General features: G+C 37.4%; 1 protein-coding gene across 1 annotated transcript in view; it reads right to left on the reverse strand.

Moving 5' to 3' along the window:
• Positions 1-1,382: 1,382 nt before the first annotated feature.
• The window catches only part of LOC112043323 (uncharacterized), a 95,077-nt gene continuing 79,993 nt past the window's right edge, over positions 1,383-16,466 (reverse strand). Inside the window, exons 2-4 of the mRNA XM_024078673.2 lie at positions 13,113-13,257; positions 9,890-10,096; positions 1,383-8,519 (exon numbers count right to left, since the gene is read on the reverse strand). Of these exons, the coding sequence (XP_023934441.2) occupies positions 8,197-8,519; positions 9,890-10,096; positions 13,113-13,257 (675 nt within the window). The 3' untranslated portion in view covers positions 1,383-8,196. The remainder of the gene's footprint in view (positions 8,520-9,889; positions 10,097-13,112; positions 13,258-16,466) is intronic.

Consider the following 16,466-nt stretch of genomic DNA (forward strand, 5'->3'; position numbering starts at 1 on the left):
TACTAGAATGCACAATATGGTAGGGTTCCGCAGTTGTCACTAAAAACGTCTTGTAAAGAAAAGAATTTTCTAATGATTCAATGTATGAAACAAAGTAATTAAGTACTCAACATATTATGATACGGAACAACATAGCATAATAGTCAAGACCTAACAGATAATAATTGATAGTGCTGGCATTTCTCTTTCTAAATAGATGTTATTGTTCAAGACCGCAGATTCAACAACATGGTCGGCTCACGAGTTAATTGACTCGCGATTACGATTGTAATTTTGAACTAATAATGCTTTAAAAATTTGTTTAAATGTACAAATCGTTACAAAATTGTGCTTGTTGTAGGTACTAACATGATTAAACAATTTTGGAATTACTTGTACAATGTGTATTTTTATTAAAATCCATTTTAAGTAGGTTAGCTTATTTAACCAAACAGACTCTATGTTGCTACGGAACCCTAAAATATCTAAAAACTGCTACACCTGTCTAATGAGCCAACCTAAATATTTATTGTGTATCGACATTTATTTGAATAACCAAATACAAATGGTCATGAATGGTATTGTAAGGCATTCGTTATTTCGATTTAAGCACAGCATTTTCCAAATTTTTAGAGATTTTACTAAATGGTTAAACCTCACCCTTATGTAAGGTTATTGTTATATTATTATCGATATCGCTATTTATGAAATGGTTTAAATAACCTTGTTCTTGAAAGTCGTAAGGTCCTTCATTATTTAATCTAAATTAGAAGTAGCTACAAGTAAGATTAATCCTGACAGTTCCAGCAAACCATGCTTGTCTTAAATATCTGACGACGTAAATCTGTATTCAAAAAACCATAATTTCTGATACGATTTTAGAGTTGCGTTGTCTAGTTTGAAATTCAAAACGAATATTTTCCATTAATATAAAACCAAATGAACAAACATACATTAACATTTAAACGGTAAAATTACGTTAGTAGGTAGTTTTTAATTTACTTTCCCTATTAAGTAATATATTCTACTTAGTAACTGCAACGTGTTGATTGACACAATAAAGCGAAAATCTGTGATTGCCAGACTATGGTTCTTTAGTAAAAGCTTAAAGTCAACCCAAACTCTTATCACAGGTAAGTAGGATAGGTAAGAGCTCTGAAGGTTGGATCATGGTGGCTTAATGAACTAAAAGTACTCAAGGCGCTCTAAAGTTGCTTGCTGCCGCCCAAAACCATAGAGATCCAAACTCCATAATTGCATATCGCGCTTATCTATGATAGGAGCATGATACCATTTAGCTTTCATAAAATAACGAAGGTCTGACCATACAGTCGCTCAAAGTACAAGTGATATTTACAACAAAATTTCTTCTTGCACCGGAATGTTTATTAATAAAAAACCAATTCTTTAAAATAAAATATTTTACTGTCCACATAAAATTATTACATACAAATAACGGTCCAATTTTGTCTTGTATATTCTCACATCGCGTTAGAATAAAATGAAAACTGTGTAAAATATTACGAAATCGAAATGACCGGTGTATCGGTCATGTCTATTTGTACTCATAAGAATATGGTATGTAAAAGGCTACGATTTGGTGTTTTCCTTACATTTACGATTACGGAGCTGGCCCTGCATCTATTGGAGTTTTCTATATTTATAATTATCATGTCATCAGCGTCACCATCGACGAGCTTCGTGAGCTTCAGTTTGCGTCGTTTGTGCGTCTTTGCCACGGTCGACAGCGCCGGTGGCTGCGTAAAACTAACATGAGATGCCTTACAATAACTAATTAATTCCGTTGCTGAATTTGATAATATACATTCTGAGGTGAATTTCGTAACTTCGTGCTGCCAAAACAAAATGATACAGCGTCTATTAAACATCGAATTGTGTTAAAAGTACAAGACAAGATTAGCATAGCTTGGCAGCAGACACGAAAATATCTAGTTTGTATTCCTAATCAATAGCTTTCAGTTATAGTTTAGAGCTAAATACAGAATAATTTTCCGTACAATGTTTTAGTTTTGTTATTTATTTGTGCGTTAAACATTTACACATTATTTATGTACATCAAAACATACGTATATTATTCAAAAACATAATGTACACACTATCATCAAACGCTCAACGTAACACCAAACACCCTTTATGCTAAACCTACTTAAAAGAGCACATATCCCATGACTTGTTCCGCAGACTTATGCTGTATCTTTTTTGACATTAGGATTCTTCGTTTGTTATGTCATTGTGCAAGAATCCCATTAGTTTCAAAAATCTTACAGCATTCGCCAGCCGGTTAATTTTTTTCTTTTCTATGACCTCCCAACTGCATCTCCAATCGATCTGCGGATGTGGACTCTACTTGATTATTCAGTTATGTCTACGAATTATTGCTACTTTTGTGTCCCTACGAAATCAATAAGAAATTGAATAACTGGTCTCGATAATAAACTTTAAATTAGCTTATTTAAAATTTAGTTACCTATGTCTAGTATCTAGTTATGCATAGATACTTCGGTTTAAGTACAAAATTTACATTAAGGGCATAAGAACATTTTTTCATTTGAAGACATGCTTTCATTACATCGAAAGTTGTGACGGTTTTTTAAAGTATTGTCTCTTTGGTATATTTTAAATATTTTCAGAAAAAAATCAATTTTTTCTCACAATTAGGTAATAATAAATGTTGCTTTTGCCTATTTATTGAAAGCACTTAATAAGACAAACTAAATTAAAAATTGTACGAATGTATATTTGAATTCGTTGCCATGCACACAATGTCGCGTTAAGTTAAAATAATCTGTATTTGTTTCTTATACTGCGACAAATTAAATACATAAAAACAACAACAAGGTGTTTTATATAAAATAAAGGAGTTTCTCTAAAAATAGTTTATTTCGTAAAAATGTTCTCACGCCCTGAATGCGTTTGCTTACAAGATTTGTGAACGTACATTAAACGGCCGATGAATACGAGACGCGTGTATTGTATCAACAACATTCAAACCGATCTCCTATCTTTTGGTCTTTTTTTTATCTACTCTAGTATAGAATAGTAGCCAAGTGAAGATTAATTAGAGTGAGAGTAGAAATATCCAAAAAGAAGGATGCACGGTCAATGTGTAAGTTTTAACGAGTGCTCGAAATTTTTCTCAATTAATTTATTATGCTCTAGTAATTCATTTCTAATTCTAAATTTTGATAATTTATACATAGATACAAGTAGATATCGTGAAAATGCCCCTTCCTATAGGAGTAATAGGGTATTTATCTAATAAATTAGTTTGATAATTTTGAAAAGTATGTCAGTACCTAATGACGAATTGATAAATATTGTACAGATAAATTAATAATTATAAAATAATCTGAAAGTGTCTGTTTGAGAGTCTGGTTCAAAATATAAATGGTAGCCTATTTCTGAAAGTTTTAACCTTAAATAGTTTACCTTATCTGATATAAACTGCTGACGTTTAAAAAGTAAAACTGAACAATGGAAGTGGTAATCCTTTATTGACATTTCTTGTTGGTTATAGACTGTAGTTAATAATTTAAGCATCCATTCGAGCCTGTAGTTATATTTCCTGAAATAAATTATACGTAATATTAAAATAGTAGGTACGTCTATTATTTAGAGAATAATTAGAAAGTTTTATAGTTTAGTGTTTCTATTATTATTGTTATTATTACACCTAATTATTTCTCTTTATATTATTAGATACCGTAAAATAAAACACTATTCAAATAACAATTTCATATTTGTACCCTGACTAACTGCATATTTTCAGAAGATACGTAAGTCTCCTTACAACTGTTCTTAGTACGGAAAGCTAAAAACAAGAACGTGGAGCATTTATATTTTAAAAGATAGATAAAGACACTGAAACTTTGTGTCCGCCATTTTCATTTTTTTTTCAAAAAGCGACTACTCACTTTCGTCATCACATCTCGTAGCGCGTAGCAGCACTACGAAGAAAGACCGTAAATACCCACGTGAAAAATATATTAAACCTCAATCCTATTATATTAAGAGCCTGAATGCGATTTCGTTTATTATACTCGTACTATAATTATGAAAGTTTGCAGAAATTTGTGTTTGGATGTTTGTTACTCAATCGCTCAAAATCAGCTGATTTGATTTGAACAAAATTTAACACACACAGATATATCATTAACTGGACAAAAATTGGTAATATGTATGCAAAAAATTCTCAACATATTACCTATTTATTGCAAAAAAATACTCAATTTATAAGGACCTAATATTTTGTCACCTGTCCTATTATATTACCTGTCTATTGGAAATAAATACTCAACATATTTTGTCAATTTTTACCTGTCAATTGCAAAAAAATACTCAACATATTTTGCTGTACCGGTAGACTAAGCTTAATTTGAGCAATACACTCGTATATTATTGAAATTGTAAAGATTTTATTTCCTACAGTGACGTAGGATTTGTTAACCACAAAATAAAAGTCCGCAAAATAAAGGCTAGATATAAAATGGGTATCAAGGGCATCAATACAAAAACACTAATGTCGCTGTTTTGAAAACAAAATCGATATGGAGGATACTAGGAATCTTTTAAAAAGTTTCATAGCTTTATTCTAACTACAAATTATAAGTTTTTTTTAATTCCTGATAATTTTGCAAAACTCATGGAACTGCAAAACTTGGCTACCGGTAATAAATATATTATTGTAGTCAAATGTCGGATGGTATACTTAGTGCCAGTTAACTTCTTTTGCAGTAAGAGGCTACGTAAGCTTTGATTTAGTGAAGTCTAGGCACTCACGAATTAGAAACTCGATTGAAACAATACGACCCACTGTCATGTCACAAACCTATTCAAACCGGATATAATGCGGATGCAGGATCGAGGACTCATTCAATATGCTATGAAAATAATCGCTTTCGGTATGCTTATTGCTTACTGTATAAGGTGTAAAGTGATATGCCATGGGCTCTTTGGAAGTTGAGTGTGATCTCGTGTGGGTGCGAGATTGCTTCAGATTAGTCCGACCGGTCGCTGTGACATTCTTCCTCAGGCAGACCGACAAACAGATCACGTTATAAGGTTGAAGAGAACAAAACAAATGTAAGAAGCGGTAATAGACATTTAGCACCTTTGGTGGCTTTCATTTAAGTACGGGAATGGAAACAACAAACCGTTTTTGATATATTTACACAATAAAAACGTAAAAAATAACTTATTTAATATTATTATCTTTCGAATACAACAACTACATCCCCGGATCGAGGACAATATCTCAACAAATGTCCATTCAATAAAGTCTTAATAACCATTCATTTTTATCATTTTCCCGATCACAAAATCTTCAACGATACCACTATAATTTCATACTTTTTTATTTTAAAATAAGACAAAATAACAAACATTGTTACCTATTCAATTATGACAATGACTACACCCGTAATTAAGGTAGTTCTGACGTCATAATATACAACACCTTTTATATATATATTTAAATATATATAATATATATTAATTAGTCAATTCATATAAAAACATCTTTAACCACGTTTTCATCTGTAATTGGTATATCAATTAATTCATAAGACGGATATATTATTAAATATAATTGTCATCATAATATGCTAATTCCATACCTTCTTACAAAACAACAACTACTTTAATTAATTAATCCTAATTACAATATGATTTACACAATAGACCAAAATTAGGCGTCCAAGGCGGCTGGCAGTCGCCACAAGTTGTTGGTTGGTCACATACACAACATAGCACAACTTTGCACCCAGACAATTGGACTAAATAAACAATCACTAGTTCCTATGTAATAACAACGTAAATTTATATCGCCTTCAAGGAATGTGCAAAATAGGAAAATAAGTCAGAGAGCATTGGTCATCTGAAATATAAATCGCCTTGACTTCGCATACGTGGCCTTAATGCATACGATATATTTAATTCGAAACGAATTTAGCGGAATGATAGCAAGCGGAATTCACTTTTAGTACCATTCGATTGATCTGAGAGGAAATTTTACTTTACAGGTAACAATTCTGTATTACCAATACTCGTTTATTAAGCATCCCATCATATATGAAAGGCGATTTTGTTCTAAAACTATTTTCTAAAATGCGAGTTGACGAGCTTGAAGTGATAATGTTTTTATTCTATCAATGTCAGATGTTAATGATAAATGAACGAGACCGACGGGTTAACATTCAGGCATATCATAACCATCTTCCCAACTATATATGGCCCATACAGCGTCGGCCCAGGGAACCCACGTACACCCCCGTACACAAGTATATGGAGATGATAATATGATGTATTAATAAGGATCTATTTGAATAATTGGCTTATTAAAAGTATGTTTCTTGAAGAAAAATAAATTTTTTGTACCAACGCTTCATTGTACCAACGATTTCATTGGACTCGAACCAGTGGACCAGGGGACCTCGTGAGTCAAAGCCACAATGGTTATCCAATTGATACATATTAGCATTCATGTTTATTGGTTAACCAATTACGTTGCGGCCAATGGGTTAATGCAAATCGGTATAATATCGATCAGGTTTATTCGAGATTCGCTCAGCAATTATGTATCTTCATCGCGTTCTAGGAAGATGCACCTACTTCATACGTTACAATACTGCTAGAACTTATATATACTTGATATTTTGATATAACGAAATTAATAGTCCAGTAGACAATATCAATAGACCAGTTTTCAAACTTATTAATCTTGTGAACTCAAAAATTTTGGCAACCCCTTATCAGACAGATCTATAATTTAAAGACGATTAAGATAATACTTTTTTTTTTCATTTTGATACCTTAACTTAATAAGGGAAGCGCTAAAACTATTAGTACCATACGCCATTTCATATATATGTGTGGACTGTTCTCCATAAAATTGTTTCTTATTTTTCTTTAATATTTTTATTGTAATAACCTTTTTCCTTCTGCCTGCGATTATCTAACTAAGGCTTCGCATCCCCCCTAGGCTTTGCGATCCATAGATAGAAAAACACTGGTCTATTTAAATATTTAATCTATAGTTTCCATAGCTTCATTGTTAAAAGACTGGACTTAAATCCAAAGGGTTCCATCCCCGACTGTTGGACTATTGTTGCACTCACCCACAATACAGACTTTTCACCCACCCCCTTTTTTACCCCGAAATATGATGGTCATGTTAGCAAGACATGGCAAACATTCATGTAAAAACGAATCACGCTTGCGAAAATTCCGCTGTATTCCGATTCTATTTATTATATCCACGGCTCTATATTAGAATTCAGGTAATACACATATTAAGGGCCTGCAATAAGTATTCGTATACATGAATCAACAAACGCTATGGGTGACGAATACCAACAACAAAGCCTTGAAGCCATCCGCCCCATACCAATGTTCCACTAAAATTAATACACTACAAAACGAATTTGCACTATTGTCACTATGGTATAATTAATTACATGTATAATTATTGTGGTAATTCGTGACAATTTACGAAAGATAGGTTGGCGTTAGAGCCATGGCTCTATAGATACTCATAAGGTAGATGATTATAATATTAATTTGTACAATTAAATTTTTAACATTTATAATGGACCATTTATGTGGAGTACTCGTAGTTACTTATTATCTTCGCTACCTTATAAGTATTTATTTATATGCCATATATGCACGGACAAGGTCAGATCTACTTCTATTCACACATAGGAATATCGGATTTTGTATTGAATTTCATTAAATTTTTAAGACACGGGTTTTAAGCTTCGCATTTAAAATAAAACCTTATCGACTTCCACAGCTATAGAGTATATTTTAGCAAAAATAAATGAACTGCACTGTGGGCTCTCGCGCCGCATATACTTTAAAATGTACAACCTCTCACTTAACGCAAATATAATAATGTATTCGTTTCAATTCGTGGCGAAAAATATTACTATACTGGCCGGAATGTCGGCTAAATGCTTCAAGACAAAACTCATAAGTAATTGGTGTTTCTTCGATATAGATGTGTAAAACGGGCGCAGATATAAACTTACAGTATACAGACGCCCCGCGCCCACGACTCGGCGCACCGGCCCGTGGGCGCGGGCGTTGTCGTCGTCATCGCTAGCAATTTATTATCATAAGTACAGCACTAATAGAAGTTTCGATCGTAGTCCGGCGATCGCGGGACGTTGGAGTGCGACGCACGTTAACGTAAAACTATAACCTCGTATCGCGCACATTCACTAGTGGTGTAGGTGTCCAGTGAGTCCGAAAAGACGCGAAAGCCACTGCGAGCGAGGCCAACAGCAGGCCGAGGCGCGGCAGAGAGACGCCGGCGGAGGCGGGCGCCTGGTACGGCACCGAGCAAGTGGCCACGCGCTCCTCCACGGGCGCGCACCACTCCGCCTCTGGCTTGGGCGGCTCGCTCAGCCGCGCCTCGCAGCGGTAACACAGCCGCCCCTCGCAGTACCAGTAGCAGCACTCGTCGGCTCCGTAGTTGGATTTGTTGGCCTGTGCACCCGTCTCCGGTATACGCGGGTCTGAAAATGACGTCGAGCTCTTTTTAGCTTGCAAGAGTTACTGGGAGAATAGGAGGAGGATTAACAAATGGATAACAAATTGTTAGTTGTGTGATTGTAGATTGATGATCCATAAACAGTGCACCCGCATATAATGACATGTGGACGTCACAGAATCAGATTACTTAATAATGTAGAGTGAAAAGAAAAATATGTACAAAATGAGAAAATGAGCAATCAAATTGCACACTTGGTCTAGACTCTAGAAACAAGAACGCTTTGTGTTGCAAAGGCATTTTATTAAACTTCTTCTTTATAATAGATAAAAGAGAGTTCGTTAGTAGAGAAAACCAAGACGCAACAATTGGTCCAAGTGCTGCGGGGAAACAATGGCGGGTGCGGCTCACACAAGGTGGCATTTGTGTCGAGGCTGCTCGTTTTGAACGCAGGCCAAGCGGTGGCTAATCGAGCCTAATACCGCTGTCGCCTGCATGCACGCATTTGCCAACAACAAGCTAATTCTTCCGCGATTGTGCACAATCATTTCACTTTAAATTCTACATTATTTTCATACTTTACTGAACATGTGCTAGGATAAGACTTCGGTAATGATTATAATGTGTACCAGCTACTACTTGTAGCCATTAGACGGTTTAGTGTAAAGGTGTCTGCTTGTGGCCTCTTCCATAAAGGTAAATACTGGAGAACGCAGAAGATCTATGTAGCCATGTGGAACGTCGATTCTCACTCTACAATCGCTTCAAAAATTATAAAAAAGTATGGGAATGACATTTGCTATCAACAATTCACGTGTTCGAGTTATCGATTGGATCTGTCCCATTCATTTTCTTAATTTTCGAAGCGATAGCGTTTGTAGAAAGAAAATCGACGTGCCAAATAGGTACAGGCTCAGAACTTTTTTTTGTCAGTGTGTGCTCATGGTGTAGCTTTACAAGCACTTTTAAAACTTCAAGTTTTATTGAGACTAGATTGTACTGACAAGAACGAATACGAATTTAATTACGACCCGAATTACGAATACGACGAATTTAATTTTGACGGCCTCCATGGCGCAGTGGTATGTGCGGTGGATTTACAAGATGGAGGTCCTGGGTTCGATCCCCGGCTGGGCCGATTGAGGTTTTCTTAATTGATCCAGGCCTGGCTGGTGGGAGGCTTCGGCCGTGGCTAGTTACCACCCTACCGGCAAAGACGTACCGCCAAGCGATTTAGCGTTCCCTTACGATGCCATGTAGAAACCGAAAGGAGAGTGGATTTTCATCCTCCTAGCAAGTTAGCCCGCTTCCATCTTAGATTGCATCATCATATACCATCAGGTGAGATTGTAGTCAAGGGCTTGTAAAGAATAAAAAAAAATGAGATTAGCTCACCAAGGCATAGGAAGGTGGGCTCGCCGGCGTACTGTGTGGGGTATGCGGGCGCGCGGTCCGCCGGCAGGAAGTAGGGGCAGTGCTGCTCGACGAGCTGGCAGACGGACAGGCACGGCTTGAGGCGCACCAGCGGCCGGCCGGGGCCCGCGGCCGCCGCGCGCACCCAGCGCCCGACCACGCCGCCGCCGCGCCGCCGGTCTAGGTGACCTGGGGACGCACAGAGAGCGGTGAATACTGCTGCGTGTTGGCGTAAAGAGAAGCGATCAAATCATCATCATCATTAGCCTCAGACCAATTATAGAAGGACCTGTATCGCACTCATAGTCACAAACAAAATTGTCTGTCATTTTCTGAGGAAAACGAGCTTAATTTTGGTATATATCTTATACTAAACTAGAAGTTTTTGTCCGTTTTTTACACCATTCAACTACACAAAAAGATGTTTTCACGGAGCTCTTAAACCGACGAACACGATAACAATTATTTAACATCGATTATTGAGAGATAGCTTATATAATCGCATTAGATTATTGATCATATACTTTGACAGAAAAGTAACACCTAGCGAGGCAGGTCCTATACAATAGTTGGTCTGAGTCATTAGCCGATGGACATTCACTGTTTGACACAGGCTTCCTAACAACACGGTTTTTGTCGCCGCCGGTCTAGGTGACCTGGGGACGCACAGTGAGCGGTGAATACTGCTGCGTGCTGGCGTAAAGGGCATTGGCAGCGATCAAATCATCATCATAACTAGCCGATGGACATTCACTGTTTGACACAGGTTTCCTAACAACACGGTTCTCGCCGCCGCCGCGCCGCCGGTCTAGGTGACCTGGGGACGCACAGTGAGCTGTGAATACTGCTGCGTGCTGGCGTAAAGGGCATTGGAAGCGATTAAATCATCATCATAGCCGATGGACATTCACTGTTTGACACAGGCTTCCAAACAACACGGTTTTGAACCGCCTGCATCCAGCGGTTACCTGCAACCCGACAAACGAACTTGAAACTTACCGCATATTATAAAAATATATGACAAACATATTATAATGTAACATTTGACATATGTAGTTTCCATGTTTGTATTTAAGCTCGTGAATATTATCCGTCTCCAAAGTATCAATAAATATATTTAAGAAGTTGTATTTTTAAGCGAGAAGAAAAAAGTTATTTATACAATATGAACTCTTTTAACCATCACGATCATTCAGATTCAATTCTGACGTGCAGTTTATTATTTAGGCTAGCCAACACCATCAGCCTACTTTTATGGCCCTCTGCAGGGGTCAGAAAAAAATACTCAATATCCCCAAGCCTGACCCAGGACCTCCTTAAGATCCGTAGTCCAAAAGGTAATCACTGAAAATATAAAAAAATACTTCTGTCTGTGATGATGCAAACGATGAAGATGCTTAGCGCTATTGTGCAGCTGCCTATTTACTATGGCATTGGCTTTATGATACCCCCGTTAAAGGTGGAAGGGAAAACGGAAGCTACAAGGGCATTCTTTGCACTGGCTATCACGAAGAACGAAAACGTATTACACCATATATCTTATACCTACTCTAAATCTCTACCGTATACAACTAAACAAAAGGGTTGTGTTAGGAGTGGCTAATGCAATTCAATCTAGAACTTCTCGGACATAATCCAGCCCCTGGAATGAGTTACTTTTAGGGTAGTTCAATACGCGTTCTAAGCGAATATTTAAAACAAATTTAACTAATATAAATGTTGTTTAGCTATTGATTATTATATTAATAGATAATTCTAGATAAGATAACCATTGCTTTCTAACCTTGACCAGAAGTATAACGCTTTACAGCTCAAACCCACTTAAAATCACCATTTCAACCCAAATATATTTGGGCTGGGACCAATGGGGTACCTAATGCTTGCTATTTTTTTCACATAAAAAATGGGAAGGGCAGTGCCTCGATCTCCGACCATCAATCTGAGCCATGGTCATTCATCGTAGTTGACGTAATTACGGGTAATAATTTAGAAGGGGCAATACTCAACTAACAACCCAAATACTGTAAGATTAAATTATAGTCATAGTAGTTGATTTATAATTTTTTTATATTTCTTTGGCATATATGAGAAATCATGTCTCCAGTTGCCAGACATTTATACAAGTATCTTGGTGACAATCCATCTAAAATACAGTTGAATGTTAAGGGTGGACTTTTAAGACAAAATTAGTTATATTGAGTGGCAAGATTTTAATTTGCCTTAATTTTTGCAGTAAATTATCATGAAAAAAGAACTATTTTTACTAAAAATGACACGATATACAATACTAGCGAACGCCGGTGACTTCGTTCGTGTGGAAATCAATGTAAAGTTTTCAACTAAAAATCAACCCCTATTTCACCCCATTTTAAATATGTTTATTTAATAAATAGTCCACTAATCATGTTACAATACTTTAACTCAAAACATGAACTATTTATATTAAAAAACCCTATCAGGGTAGAATTTTGGTAGGTTACACCCCTACTCTTACCCTACCCCTACCATACACCTAACTCACCCCAACAATACTTCTACACCTACCCCTACTTTACCACTAACATACACTTACCCTACCCCTACAATACTTAGGACCCTACCCCTACAACACTTTTACCCTACCCCTAGCATATACCTACGCTACCCCTACTCTACCTTACGTCACGCCCAGCGCCAATACGTCTCCGGTCGCAAGCTATAGTATTGAAGAGTTGTCATTTCTCGTCGCCGTCCTCTACGCCGTCCTCTGCGCCCTCCTCCACCCACAGTGGCACCATTGTACTGCACGCCCAACGCCGATACGTCTAATGTCGCTAGCTATAGTATAGAAGAGTTGTCATTACCTACGCGCTCGAGGTGCCGCGCGTGCCACCTCGCCGTGTGTTCAGCGGGCGCGCGCCGTGACCGCCCGCTCTCGTCGCCGTCCTCTGCGCCCTCCTCCACCCACAGTGGCACCATTGTACTGCACGCCCAACGCCGATACGTCTAATGTCGCTAGCTATAGTATAGAAGAGTTGTCATTACCTACGCGCTCGAGGTGCCGCGCGTGCCACCTCGCCGTGTGTTCAGCGGGCGCGCGCCGTGACCGCCCGCTCTCGTCGCCGTCCTCTGCGCCCTCCTCCACCCACAGTGGCACCATTGTACTGCACGCCCAACGCCGATACGTCTAATGTCGCTAGCTATAGTATAGAAGAGTTGTCATTACCTACGCGCTCGAGGTGCCGCGCGTGCCACCTCGCCGTGTGTTCAGCGGGCGCGCGCCGTGACCGCCCGCTCTCGTCGCCGTCCTCTGCGCCCTCCTCCACCCACAGTGGCACCATTGTACTGCACGCCCAACGCCGATACGTCTCCTGAAATTAAATATAAATTCATCATCATCATCAGCTCACTTTCAATGGTCAGGTGCAGGGATATGAATTATAGAAGAGGGCATTTGGAGCTTTTCAGTGCTGGTTTCCCAGCTTAGGACTATAACGCTTGACTCTGTAAAGATCACAACCAAATGTTAATGATAACGACCGGGATCAACGGCCTAACGTACATACTCTCTGAAGCACGGAGGTGTAACAGCTTACAGCATTAACTTCCCAATTCCAAGCTCAGGGATAGAATATCTTGAAAAAAGAAAGTTAATCACAATGTTTCATAGTCCATAGTTTCCAGGACATGTGCTGAAGATATGAGACAAATGAAGTTTAAAGACTAACGGACGTTAAAAAAACAGTGGCTTCGCCGTAGTCGGGTAATAAAAATTAAACAATCCCCTTTTGTTTTCTACTTGTTCTTTATTTGTTGCCTTGTATATAAGTAACGAGTACAAATAATAATGAATAATTAGTATAAAAAAATTCAGACAGTGTAACTTTGTCTATAGATGTGATTTAATGTTATTTATGATAAGTAATTAGCTGTATCGTTAGTGTAATATACGAACATTAACAGTAGACAATGAAGCCCGTTTGGAGCACAAACACGGCACGGATAAAATATAGCTATTTACTGTACATCACAAAAGATACCCTTGCTATTATAAGAAGATGTAGATTTACGAGCTGTACCGACATTAAAGGGCTGTAGCGGTAACAGCTGGCCAGTCCCTTCTCACATTTATCGTTATTCAGCATTTTTCCAGCCCGCACGATATCACGTCGTGAGTGATTAATTAGACATCAAGCGACCGCTGAGCAACGTCTACTGTTTATATCTTAGGCCGCTATCCCACTGGCAATTTAGTGTAGCGTTTCTCCGACGTCTGTCCAACGTCGACACCGCGCATGCGTGACTATCGCATACAGCTGCAACATTGGGAGCCTGCGCAAACGTAAAAAATTCCAACGTTCTATAATCTACATTATTCTATGTAATATATGTAACTTTATAGCACCGCAGAAAAAGCACGACTGACTAACTTGAACTGATTGATTGACTTACGCTGAACAATTTCTGCCCTGAAGTCGTGGACAGCCTTGATAGGTGGATAGATATAACAAAAAGGAAAAAAAGACAAAATGAGAAGATAACAATGCTAATGTTCTTGCTTGCTTCTTAGACGTAAATAAAGTAAAAGACATAGAAAGCATAATCGTCAATTTTAGAGAAAATCACTTGTGTTTTAACGTACATTTGACGCTGAAAGATTGCAACATTGATGTAGTTTTTGCGCAGCGTTGTCATTCAATAAACGCCAGTGTGATGGTGGCCTTACTGACTGGCTGGCGCGGGCGTAGCTCTCGTAGCTGGAATTTTTATGCTACGAATTACTCTGTCCTACTACAGGCGAAAACTTGAATATAATTATGTATAATATATAATTATGTATACATATTATAAAATTTATTAACAATTTTAAAGTCGCAAACTTTTAATATGAGATCGATGGTCGCGACTCATTGATTAATGCATCGTAGACTTTCATGCAGGACTACGTATTGTTGAACATACGTAGCATGGCCTACGAAGTGTCTCAGTTCACATGAACTTTCAAAAAAATATATTTTTTGTAATCTTTTGTGGCATTGGTTCATGTAACAAATCATACAATCAATAAATTAGAACAATTTAGAATGCTAATATACAAATTAGAATGCTAATATACGCATCTATTTACCTACCTATATATGTATATGAATTAATGCAACATTTCGTTGTAAATTTTTAACTCAAGAACCTAGCGAGAAGAAGGACCTATCACCTATCTAAGAAAAATGTTTAGAGTAGGAAGGGTAAGGGTGGGGTAGGGGTAGGGTAGGGTATGGTAAGGTAAGGGTAGGAGTAGGGTAGTGTAGGATAGGGATAGGGAAGATGTGCACATAAGTCCGCCAGTAAAATTATAAAATACGACGTTAGTTGTACGTACGGCATCAATACCGAGTAAATATACATTTCAATTAACACTCTATGACCGTTACAACCAATACAATGACGGTTTTATGGCTATTCTACTATCTTATAGCCCATTGACATAAACTCGTCATCTTAGTGTCCACAGAATAACAATATCTTCACTTAGTACAGTCAACATCTGGGAAACAGTTAAATACCTTGAATAAAAATACTGTGTGGTAGCTCAATTGACACGTCATGATGTCTAGGAAAATGTGCAAAAATTTCAGACCCGCACATAAAAAATTGCAAAAGATATAAATAAAGATTTTTAAAAATAGGGGTCTCCATTAATGGAAATTACTCCAAAACGATTTGTGTTAGACGATTTTTAAGATAAGATTCTTTAAGAAGAGGAAATTTCGTTATAAAAACATTAACACGTGAAACTTGATCTCTATTGATAATATATTTTATTTTATGTTTAAAGTAGGGTTCCGCGCGGCCGCTAAACTATATATAATTATATATGAAATATAAAAATATGTAACCTTGCCACTAGATAGAATAAATGACCGCCAAAAAAAATCCGACAAAGACGACATCAAGCGAGTCACTGGACGCAGGCGGCTCAGTTTTTACAAACACCGAAAAAGAACATATTTCCTATTTTCAGTCATCATCATATTTACTGATTATGTAAAGAGTATGTTAGTGTGCTATATTTTTATACTTTATGTGTGTTCGTTTAGGACACGCCCCAGAGTATGTAGTATGGAGTTTTCAAAACTAAAAATCACTAGTAGCGAATTTCATTGTATTTATTAAATCCTGGCACTGATATAAAGTAAAGTCTACACAATTGAGCCGCAATCATTGTCGGAAGAGACCAGAGCAGAAAATATATACAGTTCCAAGTTATACACATACATACCAATCGTATTTGTCAGCATTGTCAATTCGGACTGTGGAAATATGCATCCCTGCTGCATAAGCACTCAAGTTATTACTTTACATATAACTCGCATGTCGTCGTATGTATTTGTCCCATTATTTCCGCAACGTTCTCTCAAACTTCTTTCGGGCTTCGCTCGAATGTTATAAGAATCATACACTGTAAAATTTTATATGCGCCGTAACCGGTAGAAGAGAGTCATCTTCAAGGTAAATTGTACATGAAAAGAAAAACAAAAGGTTTGCTTGCCCGAAGCATTTAATTCTACTCACAGTAAGGTCA

This window comes from Bicyclus anynana, chromosome 4 (genome assembly GCF_947172395.1).
Source record: "Bicyclus anynana chromosome 4, ilBicAnyn1.1, whole genome shotgun sequence".
NCBI lineage: Eukaryota > Metazoa > Arthropoda > Insecta > Lepidoptera > Nymphalidae > Bicyclus > Bicyclus anynana.